Source organism: Bubalus kerabau, chromosome 23, assembly GCF_029407905.1.
Source record: "Bubalus kerabau isolate K-KA32 ecotype Philippines breed swamp buffalo chromosome 23, PCC_UOA_SB_1v2, whole genome shotgun sequence".
Classification (NCBI taxonomy): domain Eukaryota; kingdom Metazoa; phylum Chordata; class Mammalia; order Artiodactyla; family Bovidae; genus Bubalus; species Bubalus kerabau.
Window position 1 is genome coordinate 40,578,199 of NC_073646.1, and position 18,440 is coordinate 40,596,638.

The 18,440-nt window shown below is 55.4% G+C and overlaps 1 protein-coding gene across 1 annotated transcript in view; it reads right to left on the bottom strand.

The window, feature by feature from the left end:
- SDK1 (sidekick cell adhesion molecule 1) overlaps positions 1-18,440 on the bottom strand; it is a 744,542-nt gene that overhangs the window by 100,372 nt on the left and 625,730 nt on the right. Inside the window, exons 19-22 of the mRNA XM_055561902.1 lie at positions 16,720-16,912; positions 12,324-12,422; positions 6,849-7,040; positions 4,421-4,542 (exon numbers count right to left, since the gene is read on the bottom strand). Coding sequence (XP_055417877.1) covers positions 4,421-4,542; positions 6,849-7,040; positions 12,324-12,422; positions 16,720-16,912 — 606 coding nt within the window. The remainder of the gene's footprint in view (positions 1-4,420; positions 4,543-6,848; positions 7,041-12,323; positions 12,423-16,719; positions 16,913-18,440) is intronic.

Here is an 18,440-nt window from a genome sequence, read left to right on the forward strand (position 1 = left end):
CAGGGAGATGGTGGTCTCCCAGAGCTTCTGGACAGGAGCACAAGCTGCTCACACCACGGGGAATGGAGCCAATGTTTTATAATAACTGTAAGTGGAGTATCGCCTTTAAAAATCACAAATCACTATATTGTACGCCTGTAACTTATATAATATTGTACAGCTACTACACATCAATTTAAAAGAAGAGGAGCAGACTAGCAGGCATGAAATAAATAAGATAAAGGATTTAATGTACAGCACAGTGAATCTAGCCAATATCTTGTAATAACTTTAAATGGAGTATAATCTGTAAAAATTACTTTGGCCACCTGATGTGAAGAGCCAACTCACTGGAAGAGACCCTGATGCTGGGAGAGATTGAGGGCAGGAGGAGAAGGGGGCGGAAGAGGATGAGATGGTTGGAGGGCATCACCGACTCAATGGACATGAGTTTGAGGAAACTCAGGGAGATGGTGAAGGGCAGGGAGGCCTGGCATGCTGCGGTCCACAGAGTCGCAAAGAGTCGGACACGACTGAGCGACTGAACCACAAGACACAGCACAGTGAATGCAGACAATATCTCATAATAACTTTAAATGGAGTATAATCTGCAAAATAGTGTACAGCTGAAAGTCATATATATTGTAAATCAATGACACTTTACTCAAATTTTTTTTAATTGAAAAAAAAAAAACCAAACAAACAAAATACTGCTCCAGCAATAACAGAAAGAGGGACCAGATGAACATAGAGAACAGAAGAGGTGCGTGTGGGTGAAGGGTGTGTGGGAGCGCGTTCCATCTGGGCACGCTGAGAATGTTTTATATTAAAAACACAAGTATTAATAGGTCTGTTGTGGGAGAGAAGCATAACGTGCATGCACTTTACGTGCAGAGAGGTGCCACGTGCTCACCCATCACCTTCTCTCCATGGACAGAAGAAGGACCCCTCCCTGACCCGGAGCCCGTGACCGTCCTGGCGAGCGGGCCCCGGCAGCAGGAGCAGGCCGCGCCCAGGGCTGGCTCCGGGGGCGCAGGACGCAGGTCTCAAGCAGACCCAGCAGAGGTGGCATCTCCACTCCCGCCGCCCAGCCTGGCCTGATGCCCACCCTGAAGAGCGTCTGCCCTTTGTGCCCGGTGGTACTGCTGTCCAGGAACAGTAAGGACGGACTCCTGGCTTCTGTGCTTCTTGGAGCGTGTGCCTGGCTCTCTCTGGCCGACTCTGAGCCTCTGCTTTCCAGGAGGGACCACGGTTTTCCTCCTTTATTTTCGTTGATGTGTTTTCAAGCTTGCTTTTATTGTTTTGGTTTTCGTTTCCTGGGGATGTATTTTTTCAGTGATCCTTTCCTAAGTAATTAATTGTTCCAGCCACACTGATCGATCGGTTCTAACTAGCTGGCCCGCTGTCAGGATCCTGCAGAGGCTTCCAGAAATGGTTGGTTAATGAAAGTTTTGAAGACATAGATGAATCCGTGCCCTGATTTATGGCCAAGTTTTCAGGATCAAATTGTGTAGCAACAGAGCGCAAGCATAGTCATGAAAACCACCAGGGTCTTACTGCTGACATTAAGGGTCTGGAAACTTATGCTCTCGGAATGTGGCTTGGCATCAGCCTGCTCTGCTCTGGGTGGAACAAGGTGCCTAGGGGTGGGTGGGATCCACGGAGGCCGGTGGGACCCTCCCCCTGGCGCATGAGCCCTGTGGGTCCTGCTCTCTTGCTATCATGCTCTCAGTCACATGCAAAGTCCTCCTAAGAAGGACCCCCGGGCTCCCCATGACCTGCCCCCAGCTCCTCCCTACACCCCGCACTCCAGCCGTCTGTCCCCCACAGAGAAAGCTCCTGTTCCTTTCCCAGCAACCTGAAAGTCCTTCCCCTGAGACAGAACCTTCCTCCCTGAGTGCACAAACGGCGTCTGTTTCTGCTCACTGCTGCATTCCTCATGCCAGACTAGGGCCTGGAGATAAACACATGCTATAAACACTGTTGAGTAAATGCAGGTTCATCCGTTCAGACTGTACCAAACAACCATCTTAGTCTGTTCTGTTGCTCATTGTGATACAGAATTAAATGAAAAATCGCAACCAACGACACCATCAACTCGGTGGAACCTATACCAAACCACTGCTGAGCTTTACAGACTTGCTGGCATACCGAGCGCAGCACTTTCACAGCATCGTCTCTTAGGAGCTGAAATAGCTCCACTGGGATTCCAGCACCTCCACTAGCTTTGTTCGTAGTGATGCTTCTTAAGGCCCACTTGACTTCACATTCCAGGATGTCAGGCTTTAGGTGAGTGATCACACCATTGTGGTTATCTGGGTCATGAAGATCTTTTTTGTATAGTTCTACTATAGTTCAACTGTGTATTCTTGTCACCTCTTCTTAATATCTTCTGCTTCTGTTAGCTCCATACCATTTCTGTCCTTTATCGAGCCCATCTTTGCATGAAATGTTCCTTTGGTATCTCTAATTTTCTTGAGGAAATCTCTAGTCTTTCTCATTCTGTTGTTTTCCTCTGTTTCTTTGCATTGATCACTGAAGAAGGCTTTCTTATCTCTCCTTGCTATTCCTTGGAACTCTGCATTCAGATGGGTATATCTTTCCATTTCTCCTTTCCCTTTGCTTCTCTTCTTTTCCCAGCTATTTGGAAGATCTCCTCAGATAACCGTTTTGCCTTTCTTTTTCTTGGGGACAGTCTTGATCACTGCCTCTTGGACTGGAAAAAGTCAGTTTTCATTCCAATCCCAAAGAAAGGCAATGCCAAAGAAAGTTCAAACTACTGCACAATTGCACTCATCTCACATGCTAGCAAAGTAATGCTCAAAATTCTCAAAGGGAGGCTTCAACAGTACATGAACTGAGAATTTCCAGATGTTCAAGCTGGATTTAGAAAAGGCAGAGGAACCAGACATCAAATTGTCGACATCTGCTGGATCACAGAAAAGGCAAAAGAGTTCCAGAAAAACATCTACTTCTGCTTTATTGACTATGCCAAAGCCTTTGACTGTGTGGAAGGGACACAGTCACAACAAAATGTGGAAAATTCTTCAAGAGATGGGAGTACCAGACCCCCTGACCTGCTTCCTGAGAAACCTGTGTACAGTTCAAGAAGCAACAGTTAGAACTGGACATGGGAAAATGGACTGGTTTCAAATTGGGAAAGGAGTATATCAAGGTTGTATATTGTCACCATGCTTATTTAACTTAAATACAAAGGACATCATGTGAAATGCTTGGCTGCATGAAGCACAAGCTGGAATCAAGACTGCCGGGAGAAATATCAATACCCTCAGATATGCAGATGACACCACCCTTATGGCAGAAAGTGAAGAGGAACTAAAAAGCCTCTTGATGACAGTGAAAGAGGGAAGTGAAAAAGCTCGCTTAAAACGCAACATTCGAAAAATGAAGATCATGGCATCTGGTCCCATCACTTCATGGGACATAGATGGGGAAACAGTGGAAACAGAGAGAGAGTTTATTTTCTTGGGCTCCAAAATCACTGCAGATGGTGACTGCAGCCATGAAATTAAAAGACACTTGTTCCTTGGAAGAAAAGCCATGACCAACCTAGACAGCATATTAAAAAGCAGAGACATTACTTTGCCTACAAAGGTCAGTATAATCAAAGCTTTTTCCATTCAGTTCAGTTCAGTTGCTCAGTCGTGTCGACTCTTGGTGACCCCATGGACTGCAGCACCCCAGGCCTCCCTGTCCATTAGCCATGGTTTCCCAGTGGCCGTGCATGGATGTGAGAGCTGGACTACAAAGAAAGCTGAACTGACGCTTTTGAACTGTGGTGTTAGAGAAGACTCTTAAAAGTCCCTTGGACTGCAAGGAGATCAAACCAGTCCATCCTAAAGGAAATCAGTCCTGAATATTCATTGGAAGGACTGATGCTGAAGCTGAAGCTCCAATACTTTGGCCACCTGATGCAAAGAACTGACTCACTGGAAAAGACCCTGATGCTGGGAGAGATTGAAGGCAGGAGGAGAAGGGGATGACAGAGGATGAAATGGTTGGATGGCATCACCAACTCGATGGACATGAGTTTGAGCAAGCTCCAGGAGTTGGTGATGAACCAGTAAGCCTGGCGTGCTGCAGTCCATGGAGTCCCAAAGTTACAGGACTCACATGACTGAGCGCCTGAACTGAACTGAACCGTGACTTGCACGTGCGCCCCCACCAGCCTTTCTTCCGTTATCCTGTAAGAGTCCAGTCTGACACCCTGTGTCCCCGCTTGCTCCCACGTCTGCCCCAGGCGCCCCAGCCACTCCAGTCTCCGTTTCTCCTCCTCCAAACACCACTGCCCCCCAAAGCATCCAAGGCCACTCCAGCCAGGGGTCATCTATCCTGCAAAGGCATCACTGAACTGCCTGTCAGCTCCAGGCCCCGAGTTACTCTACGGGGACTGCAGCTCTCCACTTCAGGGTGACCATACCTGTCCCTGCACGATCCACCTGGAGATGGCTGTCTTCCCATCGTACCCTGGTCGGAACTGGAGTGTGGCCGAGCGAGGGCTGATGTTGGAAATGACCAGATTGGATGGAGCACCAGGAAGTTCTGGACATAGAGGAGAGAGGGAAGGTGGAGATTTAAATCCTGCCACAGCTCAGGAAAGGTCACGTCAGCAGCAACCACTTCCAACACGCCTTCACACCGAGACAGGGTTGATTTTCACAACTGCAGAGCGAGAAACGCAGTGTTTCCTCCCAGGCTCCTCGAAGAACCAAAGGGCTGAGTCTCCCCTCTGACAATGCCCTGGTGCCTTCGAAAGAGGACAGGGAGGGGGCATGCACCCTGAGTAGCTCCAGGCAGCTTGAAGCGGGAGGTGTGCGGGTCCCAAGCCGTAGGCTTCTTGGTTCTGGTTTCCAAGACAACCGGACTCAGGTGAAAGTGCAGAACTCGCCCCACTCTGCCTGGGCTCTGTTGCTCTGGCAACTGAACAAGGGCAGGTGGGCTCTGCTTGTGGCCCCTCGTCTGTGGCCACCTGTGGCTAAGCCTCCTCCTTGAACAGAGGCCCTTCTGCAGGTTGATCCCCCTGGCCCGCCCCCGGGAGCCTGTCCCACTAGAAAGTGAGATGCTGTGGGTTCACAGTGAGAGCTCTGACATTACTGGGCAACTGAAAAGCGCTTGAGGAAGACCGCGGGATGCGACGAAGGCAAGAAAGACGGGACACCAGTGTCAGGAAAGGCCCCCAGAAGCACGGTGTCCGAGGGACGACTTCTGGACTCACTGTCTCTGGGGTGTTTAAGACCAGGTCTCGCACGGAGGCAACAGGACCACTCTGGTGATGGTTCAGGGCTGGCACACAGCGCATTGCTGGGCCCTCAAGGGTCCTTTCCACCTCACGTTTAATGAACTTGAAGAGAAGACTATTTAAATTGAAGGACAGGTGATTCTGTATATCTGTCAGCCCTCTGGGTTCTTTAGCTGGTTCTCCAGTCACGAATGGATGTAAACTTCGAGCACCACAAACGGATCGCAGCCCAGAGTGATGGTCATCATGCACGTTTTCTTGGTGTGTCCCAGGATAGACCCCTGGGTCCTGGGGACCTGAGCATCAGGGAAGCAACAGCAGCCCCCGGCCTGCCCCCAGCCAGGGTATCAGGCCCACTCAGCGTGGCCGGGCCCAACTCCCGCAGCCCTTCTCTGCATCCGGGGTACTGCTGCTCACAGTCACGCTGGGGCCGAGGCCGCTCAGAGGTGAGGCCAGCTGGCCACTTCCAGGCCCCGGTTGGACGATGTCCAAACCATCCAGGTAACAAGCCGGTCGCCCAGGGATGCTCCGTGTTACCCTGGCCACTGTCCATTAGCCGGTTCTAACAAATTAAATCACATGGCATCATCGCCACCTCATTGTCACCAGTTACTAAGGTCCTAACCACGTTTTGAATGTGTGCTCTGGGAGCTGCTGTGTATGTGGAATACATGAACCTCTCTGGAAGCCAAAGACTTCCTTCTTAAGAAAGGACACGTGTCTTACGTAAATGCCTTAGAGAAGACATCTGATCGGCTCAAGTGTGGGCCCTGGCCAGCAGCGTGGGCGCCACCTGGAGTGCGTCCTGGGGCAAGCTCTGTAGCCTTGCTCACATCCAGGGGGTGGCCACGTGGCAGTGGGCCCAGCACAGACTCGGGGGGCGTGGGTCGAGATGGATGCACAGGACAGTGTGAGAAGCCCTGCCCGAGAGAGTGGACGGTGGTGACTGCGTGTCAGGGAATGGACAGCTGTGCCACGGGACCCCAGGCTCCTGGCTCCCCGAGGAGAGGGCTGCAGGGATGACCGCTGGTTTCACTCTCCGGGGCTGTCCTGCTTTTCTCAGAGACCCAAAGGAGGCGACCGGACGGCTTCTGGAGAGCACAAGGTCTCCGGTTTAGCTACAGAACTGAATCGACGGCCCCACAACGCTTTCTCACGTCTGTGTGTTGGTGAATTCCTGGGAAAAACGCTTTCATTTTAAATGTAAACCTTGGAGAGAAACAGCTGAGTACAATTTCCGAGGCTGGAATGACTGTGAACGTTTAGGGAGATGATCTGACTTCCAGAAAGGCCCCACCGAGAGTGGGGTCACTGGGCCCCGCCGGGGGCAGACGCGCTCCCTGACCTTCACTGAACCCCCTGTCTGCCTGCTTCCTCCCCACCTTCTCCTCCTCGCAGACCTACACTCGCCCTGATTGCTGAGAGGATACTTTTGTGCTTCTTAGTCTTAACTGCAATAATTCACTGACCCTGACCATCTGACCCCAGGGCTGACACCCCTCTTTCAAAGGCCCCCAGTGACTTCTGCACAAAGATGCCTACCAACTTGGAGCGAGGGCGAGGCCCAGGGGACATGGCCACGGGGAAACTGGGGCGCGAGCGTACTGACCTGGGGGTACCCCGGAGGAGATGGTGGACGAGGTGGGCACACCGGCGCCCGCGGCAGTGACAGCTGCCACGTCGATGGTGTAGGTGGTGAGAGAGGACAGCCCCTGGATCTTGTACTCGTGCGTCGAGCTGTTGAGGGTGAGCGTGAGCCGCGAGGTGCTCTGCCCGTACACCTCCCAGGAGACCTGGTAGCCTGGAAGGCAGGTGGGGCACAGGGTCAGTTCTGGGGTTCGGGGAGCTGGGGCGGAGGTGGGCGCCCCCTGGTCTTCGCGGGGCTCTGAGAACAGTGGGGAGCCCAGCGGGGCTGCCAGTCCAGGGCCCATGGGGAGGAGACCCCAGCCACAGGGGGCAGCAGGAGGATGGGGCTGGGGTCTTGGCAAACTCGGTCCCGGGGGGCAGGATGGAGGGGGGCCTGGGGGAGGATGGAGTGGGGGCTGGGGGAGGAGGGGGGAGGGGCTGGGGGAGGAGGGGGGAGGGGCTGGGGAGGACAGAGGGGGGCCGGGGGAGGAGGGATGGGGTGCCTGGGGGAGGATGAGGGGCCGGGGGAGGACAGAGGGGCTGACGGAGGAGGGCTGGTCTGCGGTCCTCTGTGCAGCCTTCTCTCGTCAGATGATGCACGCGCTTCATCTGCATTTCCATTTTTATAAACCGATATTTTCATCACCCGGCGCCCTAAATCAGAGGCTTGCTCCTGGCTTGCAACTAATTGGTGGAAACGCTGCCACTTTTCCCTTATAAAATGATTGATAAAGGGCTTTTTGCCGTAAAGTTTCTCCCCCGCCCAGCACTAGCGTTGCTCCCAGCCCTCCTTCCCCCTTGAGCCTGTTTTCCTAGCGTGACACCAGGTCCCCCCCCACCCGTGCTCAAGTTCATCCGTCGGGGCCTCAGGATCACAATTCATTCAGCCTTGGGTCCCATCGCGATCCGGGGCTCAGAGAAAAAAGACCCAGGCAGCCCTGAGTCAGCTGCCTTGCGGGGGTGTGTTCTGTGATCAGAGAACACTTCGGAGCGCCCACCCCCCACCCCCGACGAGGGAGGCGCTGAAGGAGGGGCCCCGGCCGGGGCGAAGTGCTGAGAGCGCTGTTCTTCTGTCCTCCCGGCCGAGAGCGTGGAGACAGAAGCGCTGGGAGGCTCTTTGGGCTCCTTCTCACTCTGATGAAGCAATAAATCGAGCGAGAGACTCGCACTTGCAAGTAAACAAGAATTTAGAGGAGAGTCTCGGGACTTGAGTACTTTGGAGAAAAAAATAATGCTAGAAGCCTCTGCCCGTCAGCTGCCCCACAGCCTGGCGGCCTCCGCGGGCGGGGGTGTGGGGGTGGGCGTGGGGCGCGGCCCTTGCGGGGGGGGGCGGGGGCAGCAGGCCGTGGAGGACAGAGCGAGGCCCTGCCGCACACCGGCAGCCCCTGCTTACCTGAGCTGCACTCCCGGCCGCGGAGTCCCCACCACGGGCCCACGTGAACCGAACCGCGGACTCGGCTGCCTCCCGGGCCCCCTCCCCTCCCCATCGTCCTCCGCACAGAGGACGGTGCTCACTCTAGACCTGAGAGGCTCCTCCCCGCTTCCCGCCCTGACCTGCCCTCCCTCACCCTCAGAGGCAGGAACACCCCAAGGCTCTAAAATCCATCCGTTCTTTTTTTTTTTTTTGCCGAGTCAGACTTTTGGGACTAACTGTACAGTGAAAACCAGACCACCCGGCAGGGCAGTGAGGACCGGTGACTTCACACACGCCGTGTCCATGACCTGTGATGTCCTGAGTGCCCCACGTGCGTGAATTCACTCAGCCTCGGACGGAGCTCTGAGGCTGCAGCATCGCTGCCCCCGCCTGACGGAGGAGGGGACCCAGGCCGCAGCTCCGCACCCTCCCAGGAGCGCCCTCCCAGCCCGCCGGCTCTGGGGAACCCTGCTGCGCCCAGGAGGACTGGGGGTTGTCCGAGGGACCTCCACTCTGAGAGGCTCGAGTTGGCCCCACACACACCGGACGAGAAGGGTGGTGTTACACACTCGTGTTCTCATGCGTGCCGTTAACATCACCACCTTGTCCGCCAGACAATTCTCTTTGTTTAAAAGCTGTTCTTCATCAAGCTTTACTAAAATATAGCATCTTGTTCTGCATGGCAACCTGGAGCCCAAACACAGTGCTTCCAGCACCCTTAGCAGAAGAGAATGAGCAGGGCTCCACGGCATGGCAACAGTCTGGTGGGCGGCTGTTGTGGATACAAATGAAGCCAAGCGCACAACGGAAGGCCCTCACACGCTTGGGAAAGGACGCGGCAAAGGCCAGCGAGAGCAGGCGGGCCTGGACGCTCTGCACAGAGGCACGGAGCGTGGGCACGTGGTGGGCAAGGCCCCTGCATGCAGGCCTGGCCGGAGTGCTCCTCGGGGCCCGGTGCGGGAGGAGGGAAGAGAAAGCCCCCTTCCCAGGGTGTGCCCTCCCTGCTCCAAATGCTGCCTAACTGAGACTAATGACCAGTGGGGCTTCAGAAACGATTCCCTGTTGAGCTGAAGTACATTCTCCACGAGAGAGCAGTGCATCCAATCGTGAGCTGTCTGTCCGTGTCTTCCTGCTCATAAATCAGCATTTGGGGGGGACCGTGGGGAATGCTGCCTGTACAGGGGCAGCGCGGGTGGAGTTCGCTGGGCACCCCGCGCCCCTGCTGCCTCCCGCTGGCTCCTTCCGGGCGCTTCAGGGAGCTCCCAGCACCCAGTCTCCTACGAGTGTCTGGGCCACAGAGCGGCCCATGCGCAAGACTGGATGTTGTGCCATCTGGATGACTGAGCCATCTGCTCAGCAGCTTCTCTGACCGGCATTGACGGGACGGCTTGGGAGGGACGGTGGCTGGTGCCCTGTAGACGCTTCCTGAAAGGGGCTTTCGGAGGCCAGGTTTGCCCACAAACACAAACACGGTTTTCTTTTGCTGTACTTGGTGGGATTCTCTCCCTTCAGCCTGTAAAAGGCCTTTGGGGTGCGGCTGGCATGCCCCACGGGAAACCAAGTCCGTCCGGGGGTGCTGCCCTGCGTGTCCAAGTGGAGCATCCAGGGCAGGGAGGGTCCCACAGAGGGCAGGGGTCCTGGGGGGTGACTGTGGGGATACTGAAGTTGGGGTCCGGCCTCTGGGAAGGCCCCCTCTCCCTGCAGCCCGTCTTACGGAGTTGAGGGGAGAGGTGAGGCAGAGAACAGACCACGAGGAACAGCGTGCCCCCGAGGGAGGCGTGGCTGGAGCGGAGCGTCTGCCTGGAGCTCTGACCCTTGGAGCTGCCACTGCAGACCTGCTTCCAGCCCAGGGCAGGGCGGCCGGCTCTGAATAGCGCGAGCTGCGAAGGCCGTGTTCCATGACAAACAGTAGCTGTTGCTGGTGACTGCAAGTATTTGTTTAATAAAACACGAAATTGGGTTCATTAAGCCCTATTGGCTGCAGGAATTGATGATCGTCAATCAGGAGTGTTGGCTGCGGGCGCCCAGCCTGGGGAGGTGGGCGCCACTCGGGGGTGACGCCCGTGGGTTTCCCGCAAGGCTGGACACTGGAAGGGCGAGGCGGGCGGGTGCTGGGAGGCCTGGGGAGGGCCGAGGGGGCCACTGTCAGCGGGAGGCCTTGCAGTGGAGTCTGTCCACCGAGGCGTGCTGGCCAGGTTTTTGAAACGTACCCCCTTTCTGTGGATCCTCAGCGCTGAGCCGACGAAGGCGAAAGGTCTGCCTGCCCCGCGGCACCCTGGCCCCCTGAAGTCCGTGGCAGCTGCAGCTCTCACTGACTCTGATTCGGGCCACAGGTGTCCCCACAGGGCTGAGCTGGAAGGACTTCCTCCACGTGGGGGCCGCTGCTCGGCTTTCAGTGCTTCTGAGTTTGCTTCCCTCTGGCTGGTCGTCTGATTTCCTCCCTTTGTGCAGCTTAAAGCCACAGGAAGCTGGATTCCTCTGGGCGACCGCCCTTCTCTGCCACACCACCCCCACCACTTGGTCTCATTCCTTCCAGGCGTCTTCCCTACACACGCAGCACTGCGTCCTCTGCCCAGAGGCCTCAGAGTGTGAGCAGACTGGGCTTTGGAGGTCTGATTTCAGTAGGGACTGTCCCCCTTTCCTGGACTTAACATCATTCACAGCTTCTTGAGAGCAGATCTAGATTCACGCATTTATTTAAGAGGGTCAGAGGCGGCATCGGCTCAACAGTGCCCCTAGTGGCACCTCCCGGATCGGAGCACTCCCCGTGTAGGGGGTCTGGTTGGGCGAGGTGAGCAGAGGGCACCTTCCTGAGCAACAGGAGAGAAGCGGGGAGCTCAGCGTAGGGACAGACCCCGGGCTGTGTGTGGGGGGCTGTGTCTGAGGCCCTGCGTGAGCCTGTGGCTGGAGCCAGTCGCAATCCCAGGATCAGAGCACTCTGCAAGCCTTCGAATGCGCCCTGTCTCCGCTGCGTTCCCGGCGGTTACAGAGATAAGGACACGGAACCGTGTGAACACCACGTGGGGCAGGAAATTCGGGAGGCGGGCGGGGCCCACTCGGATTCCAAGCTGGAGAAGCTGGGCAGTGCCCTTGGCACACACGTCCCACTGGGAGCTAACTGGTGACTTAAGAAGGAAATGCAGACATTCTTCTTTCAATGAATGCATCTTCTTCTTTGAAACAGCTGTTCAGGTGCCGGGATATAATACTTATTAAGCTGTCTGCACCTAACCACTGAGGAAGAGGAATCGTCCGGCCTTCCCCTGGCCAGCGGCACAGTCTCTGGGAACACGTGGAGCGAAGCCCCGGCCCTGGGCGGGGAGCCTGGGCCAACCCCGTGTCGTGTGTGGATGATGCGATTTAAATGGAAATTCAGCCCTATAATCTGGAAGGTTCTTCAAAAACCTCTTCTACAAAATGAAATCATTAAAAGTCCTACCAAAGTGAGCTGCTCCCCTGAGACGGCACTGCAGGAGAAGGAGGCGGCCGACGTGCAGCCTGGGGCCCTGCTCCCTGGACGCCCCTCACCTGCAGTGCCCCCCCAGGTGGCCTGGCATTGGGGCAGGGGACAGGCGTGGCCTGGCCGCTCTCTGGGGTGAGGCCAGGGGGTGGGGGAAGGGGGGGGCAGGGCCACCCCATCATGGTGCCTGCGTTCGGCTCTCCCTGCCCACCCGAGCCCCAGCCTCCTCAGCTGTAACACCGCTGTAATCTCAGCTGTCAACTCCCTACACGGCCACGAGATTACAGAAGAGAAACAGCTGTGAGAAGACACACCTGGAGCACGAGTCTCCTGGGCAGAGATGTCAGAGGCTTGTTCAACACGCCCAGGAGACCGAGCCTGCACCCCAGGGGGCTGCAGCCCGGCCAGGAGGGGCCCACACGAGGCGAGGCCCCCGGGACAGGTCTTCCCCCACCTTGGCCCCGTGACAGTCACCCTGCAGGCCCTGGACACCCGGGCGCTGCCAGCCATGGCGCCTGGAGCTGTGTCCGTCCCTCTGTGTGGGGCAGACTTGTTTTGCCTTTTCTGACCACAGAGACCCTTACCTGTAATGATGCCGTTTTTCTCCAGGGGCTCCTGCCAGCTGACCTTGAGAGACGTGTCCAGAATCTCCGTGAAACTCAGGTGGCCCACGGCTCCTGGTTCTGGAAATGAGAACCAGAGACATCTGTTAGCATGCAGCCCGATTCTCTCCAGTCGGATTGGTGGGGAACGTCTGTCTGTGGAAGGAGGCGGGAGCCGGGACCAAGCCTGCCAGTCAGAGCCCTCAGGAAAAGCCAGAGAAAACCCAGAAGCACAGGGTCTGAGGTGTTAGAGGGACCGGGCTACGGTCACATGAGTGATTTCTGTCGGCCTCACCCCAGCCTCGTTGAGAACTGCAGAGACCGGCAGTGGGAGATGCGGACGCAGTCCCTGCTCTTTCTCCTCATCGGATCTAGTTGAACAATCGGGCAGTTGGACCCCTCAGGCTACGGCTTACTGCAGCGTCCCTGGCGCCCCTGCATCCCTGTTGTGTGTCTGTCTCGTGTGGGGCCGCAGCCAGGAGCCCTGGCCAGGAGGCCGGGCCGGCCATGCCTGGTCGCTGGCCGACGCCTGCCAGCCTGATCCAGGCTGTGACCTGCACTTACTCTCTCCAGGGAGCCCAGGGGCAGGGCAGGCGTGAGAAATTTGCAGCAAAAATTGCACGTTTGCCTTGAATTTCCCCGACAGTAGCCTCGTCCTGAGGCAGGGGCAGCGCAGCAGAGCTGCAGTCGCTTCAGTGCTGGGCTTGGCTGCGCCGAAGCCTGGCCCCTGCTGGCCGGCTCTGTGGCCCTTAGAGTGGCTAAGCCTTAGTTTGCTCATCTGCGAAACAGGGAAAATAAAAGTAACTCACGCTGCAAGGTAATTGTGAGAAAAACGTAATAAAACACGGATGCGGTTGGCACGTCCCTGGCCTCACGAGCGGCTGCTGCTGTCATTCAGTTATCACGCCACCAGAACGTGGACTCGTTTCTAAGCTGAGCTTACTGTCGGTTTGCAAAGCGCCGGAGAGAAGAGGCCTGAAAGGCCAGCATGTGAGCTAAACAGGTCTGGACTCTCAGACCCAGAGGGTCGTCAGGAGTCCGCTCTGACCCTGCCCCGGTTCTCCGGCTGTAGAATTCCACGCTGGCTCAGAGCAGGGATGTGCAGGGGCCAGCCTGGAGCTGGGTCCAGCACCCGGGTCTCCTGCCTGCCCTGGAGGGACTGCAGGGGCCACCAGGGGGCTCTGAGCCCACCGCCTGCTCCAGCTCCTCCAGGCTGAGTGCTCCAGCGCCCCCACACCCGGTCCCCTGGGGGCCGCCTCCCCAGGAGGTGGGAAGAGGTGACAGGTGACTGTGACCACAGGGACGGGTCACATGTGCTGGTTAGGTCCCCTCTGTGCCGCATGGCGGGGGGGCAGGTGGGAAAGGAGACCCCGGAGAGCAGGCGCAGTGGTCAGACGGGGCGCGGGCTGGTGAGGTGGGGGGAGAGGAAGAGAGTGGAGGTCCCTTACGTCCCAAGTCCCGAGCCGGGCATCGTGGGGCACCTGGCGGGCACCCCTTAAGCCCACAGTTCACCAGCCCTGCTCCGCTTGCCTCTCTGCGGTGGTGCCCCCCACATGCACCCCTCTGCCCTTTTGCAGGAGAAGTGCAGGGAAACGTTAGGGGGAGGAAAGGGAGGAGCAAAGGCAGACTCAGAGGGGAGACAAGTGTGCTCCTTGCCGGGTGGGGAACCAGGTTCCCACTGGCCTCCCGTGGACACCTCTGGGCAAGGGCACACGGAGAGCTTTCTCACAATAACAAAGCATAGTTTCTTCAGCCTAGAACAGGAGAGCATGAAGTCAAGGGTCCCTGGTGTCCATCCCAGAGCCGAGCTCAGGGATTCCAGCTAACCGGCCTCAGCCCTGTTCTGCCCACTGTCAACCCTGTAGAGACAGCAGGATTTTAAGGCAAATTCCACACCTGGTACCCAGTTGGTACTTGGACAAAGCCTCCGAACACACCTCGTGATTAAAAAAAAAAAAAAATGATAACAGCCTCAGCAAATTCACTCATCTGGGTGAAACTTTCAAAAGACTCTTTATGGATAAGCTCACACGCTCTGACAAATTTCACTCTTTGAGTGTGAGAACGCGGTAAAGCAGGATGGCTGTCAAGACCGTCTCATCCTCCTCCAATTCTAAGATTCCAGAAAGACACTCTGACAGATTTTTGAACTGACTTGTTCTTTTTTTCGATCGATAGAATAGCGAAGAAAGCTTTTTGCTCCTTTTATGCTCTCAGTGTTTCTGCTTCCTGGATTCCTGCCCAAATATGCTTGTCCTCTAGCTCTGCTGGAACCAGCTGGCAGCGTCTCGGCTGAAATTTATATTCTGTTTCCTCTCTGCTGTGCTGCACCCCCGCCCCCTCCCCACAGTTCTTATTTCATCAGAGCTTTGGAGAAGGAGGCCCGCTGTGTGTGCAGGACTGACCAGGGCGCCATCTGCGTTGTCAGTATGGGGTGATGGGGGCCATTTCGCTGGCAGGCAGGGTCCCAGGTCCTCTTTGAAAGGCTGCACCCCCAGAGCTGACAGCAGCCCTGTGCGTGCTCAGTCGCTCAGTCGTGTCTGACTCTGTGTGACCCCGTGGACCATAGCCCGTCAGGCTCCTCTGTCCATGGGATTCTTCAGGCAAGAATATTGGAGTGGGTGGCCATGCCCTCCCCCAGGGGATCTTCCTAATCCAGGGGTTGAACCCGCATCTCTTATGTCTCCTGCTTTGGCAGGCCAGTTCTTTACCATTAGCGCCACGTGGGAAGCCCAACAGCAGCCCTACCTCCCATCTTTCAGGGAGACCGTCCACGCCTGCAAGGATGCTCTGTCTTTCTAGGTAGGACCGACAGGCTCCCTTTCTATCAAAAAATGGTGGTTCAGTTAGAAAATTCTAAAAAGATGATGTCACTGCTACTTTTCTCAACTCTCAAGAAACTTCTCATTTCTCCTTCTTACTGATGGTGGGCCTGGGGCCCTGAAGGCCCTGCTCCCTGGCTGCCCAGCATGGTGAGATGTTTCCGTGTAGTCCGAGTCTGTCTTTGTTGGTGTTCAGTGCTCAGTTGTTCAGTGGTGCCGACTCTTTGTGACCCCATGGACTGCAACATGCCAGGCTCCCCTGACCTGCACTATCTCCTGGGGTTTGCTCAATCTCATGTCCACTGTGTCTGTCTAACTGGCAACAATAGAGCTTTTAAAGTCAAGAATTCAGCCAGGAGTCTTCTCTCATTTATCTGAAGAAGTTCCCTGCTTTTGCCACTTGTTATTTTTAGTAAGTGTCCTCTGGAAAGTAACACCCAGTGTCCAGTTGGACCTGCTGTGGTTGGAGCTGAGATGCTGCCCTGGGCTCTTCTCTCAATAATGAAATGGAAGAAAATGCCCACATGATGAAGAGCTGCGAGGGGTGCCTGGGGCGCTCCGAGAATTCACCGCCGCCTCCCTCACCTGGGGGGTGGGGGGCTTGCCTTCCCACTCGTCTGCAGTCATAAAGGAGTCAGCTGTGTTTCCTTCAGGGCAGTGGAGAAGGGGCCTTCCAGCAAGCAGAGCTCCTCCTCTTCCAGAGCCCCCTACCCGGAGGCCTCCTGCTCGCCCCTCTGCACACAGGCTCCAACCAGCCTCCTTGCACACGGCGGGGCCAGGGCCCAGCCAGCCTCCTGCTTCTCTGAAGCCCCCTGATCCCAAAGTGACTGCACCCACTTAGGTGGTTTAACTGCCAAGGGCCTCATACTCAGACGCCCCGAGGTAGCACTGATTTCAAGCATTTCCGTCTGTGGTGCGACTGCACGCTTCAGTTACAGCCCCAGCCTTTCCTGGGAGAACACGGTCACAGTCGCTAAGTGCTGGACTCCCACATCTGCTTCTTCAGGCCCGCTGCTGCCTCGACGTGAGCGGGCCCCGACTGCGCCCCGCGTCCCAGCCCCGGACCCGCCTTCACACTCCGGTCACGGCCGTCACCGCTGCCCCGTCACCCGCGCCGCAGTTTGCGGAGTCATCCTGGAGATTCCCTTCTGCCCACCCCGGCCCCGGGCCCCACCAGCCCCGACCCTCTGTAACACGCCTCTGCGTCTCCCCTGTGCTAGCCCTGCGTCCGGGGCACAGGCTCTCATGATTGTCCACCTTCTCCCCAGACTGCATCACCTTGGTCTCTAGTCCATCACCACAAAACCTCCAGACAGAGCTTTGAAACCACTCGAGCCACAGCCCCACGGGAAGTCCTTCCGAGGTCCCGAATGCCTAGATGGCTCCGACTACGAGTCTTAACTGAGCTGTTGAGACCCCTCTGGTCAGCTCCCAGCTTATTTCTCTAGGGTCACCCGCACCCCATAGACTACACGAAGCTAAGCTGTGCAGGACGGTGGCCCAAGCCTCTTTGATGACCAAGGGGTCTTGAGGAGACCCTTGGAGAGGGGACTCACTGTCTTCATGCGTCCATATGAGCTGCGGCGTGCTCGGGGGCCCGTCCCCGGGGGTGGTGAAGCACAGAACGGACGTGAAGTAGGCAGTGAACTTCTTCAGGTTGGTGATGTACCCATGGTGGACCCCGTGGAAGTCTGGAGCAATGGTGAGGGCAGTGACGGCTGCGGGGGCGTCGTCTGGCCAAGCCAGAAGCTGCGGTGGGACAGGGTGAAAAAGAGATTTAATTTCATGCTTTCAGCCTCACATCTGCACCAAAATTTTATTTTGCGATAATATGTCTTCGAAGAAAGCAAAATCATGATCAAGAAATTTACTATAGTCTACATTTTATAATCTCGCTGAAAAATATGGATTTTAAAAGATATCTCACAGACTACTTGAGTACAAATGTGTATATTTGTGGGCTTCCCAGGTGGCGCAGTGGTGAGGACTCCGCCTGCCAACGTGGGAGAGGCAGGAGACGTGACCCCTGGGTCGGGAAGATCCCCTGGAGAAGGACAGGACAATGCACTCCAGCATTCCTGCCCAGAGAATCCCACGGACAGAAGAGCCTGGTGAGCTACAGTCCCCGGGGTCACAAAGAGCTGGACGTGACTGAGCAACTGAGCACACGTGTATTCCTATACGCATTTTATACACGTGTATATAAAATATCTACTTCAACTCACATTGGGAAAAAAGACACTTCTCAAACTTTCACTTTCTCTTCACTTAAACTTGTTACAGAACATATATATATTTAACGTTAAGAAGTAAAGATGACATTACCTGTTATTTGAATGGATCAGTACAATGAAACATCAATACAAATATTTTTCTGGATGGGCACCTACTCTGACTCAAAAAGAAGTCCTGAGTTCAATGGGAACAGTGTTAATTATAATTTACCTCATGCCGGTTTTCTAAACATGGATCTGGGGAGACTGATTATGAAAATGAAAGTATTAGTTGCTGAGTCACGTCCGACTCTGCGACCCCATGGACTATGGCCCCTCAGGTTCCTCTGTCCATGGGATTCCCAGGCAAGAACACTGGAGGGGGTTGCCATTTCCTTCTCTGGGGATCTTCCTGACCCAGGGATCAAGCCCACGTCTCCTGCATTGCAGGCAGATTCTTTACCACCTGAGTCACCAGAAATACAGTATATATACACATTCCAAAGGAAGTTATTTTAATGTTTTGGCAACATTACTGTATGAATGTGACTTTTAATTCCTCTGACACCAAGCATTTCTAGCACTAACTAGCTCTGAAAATGGACACATCACCGGACAAGGAGCGTATTTATGTAGAATAAGCTGACAACCAAGCCACTGAATGAACGCCCCGGTCTTGCCAGAAAGATCTTCACTGATCAATATGATTTCAAAGAAACTTCTGACTGTCGCTACCTCTGGGAGAAAAGAAAAGGCAGGACAAATTTCCAACTATGCCTGTCTTTCTAGTGAAAAACAAGTGTTTTAATAAGTTGACTCCAAATGGGGTGGGGGGTGGCGGGGAAAGTGAACTGTGTTCTGAGGAAATAACACTCTCTGAATCTGAAATTATCAAGTTTTTAAGCAAACTAGGTGGAACCCCTGAGTTGATCTGCTCCTGCACAAGATATGTGAACATATCACACTATAGATGAAATAAATGAAGGCGGGCTCCCTGCCGCAGCCAGGAGATGCTCATCCAGAAGGAAAGCAGAGCTGTGCTCCTGGAAGCTGCATGCAGGCAC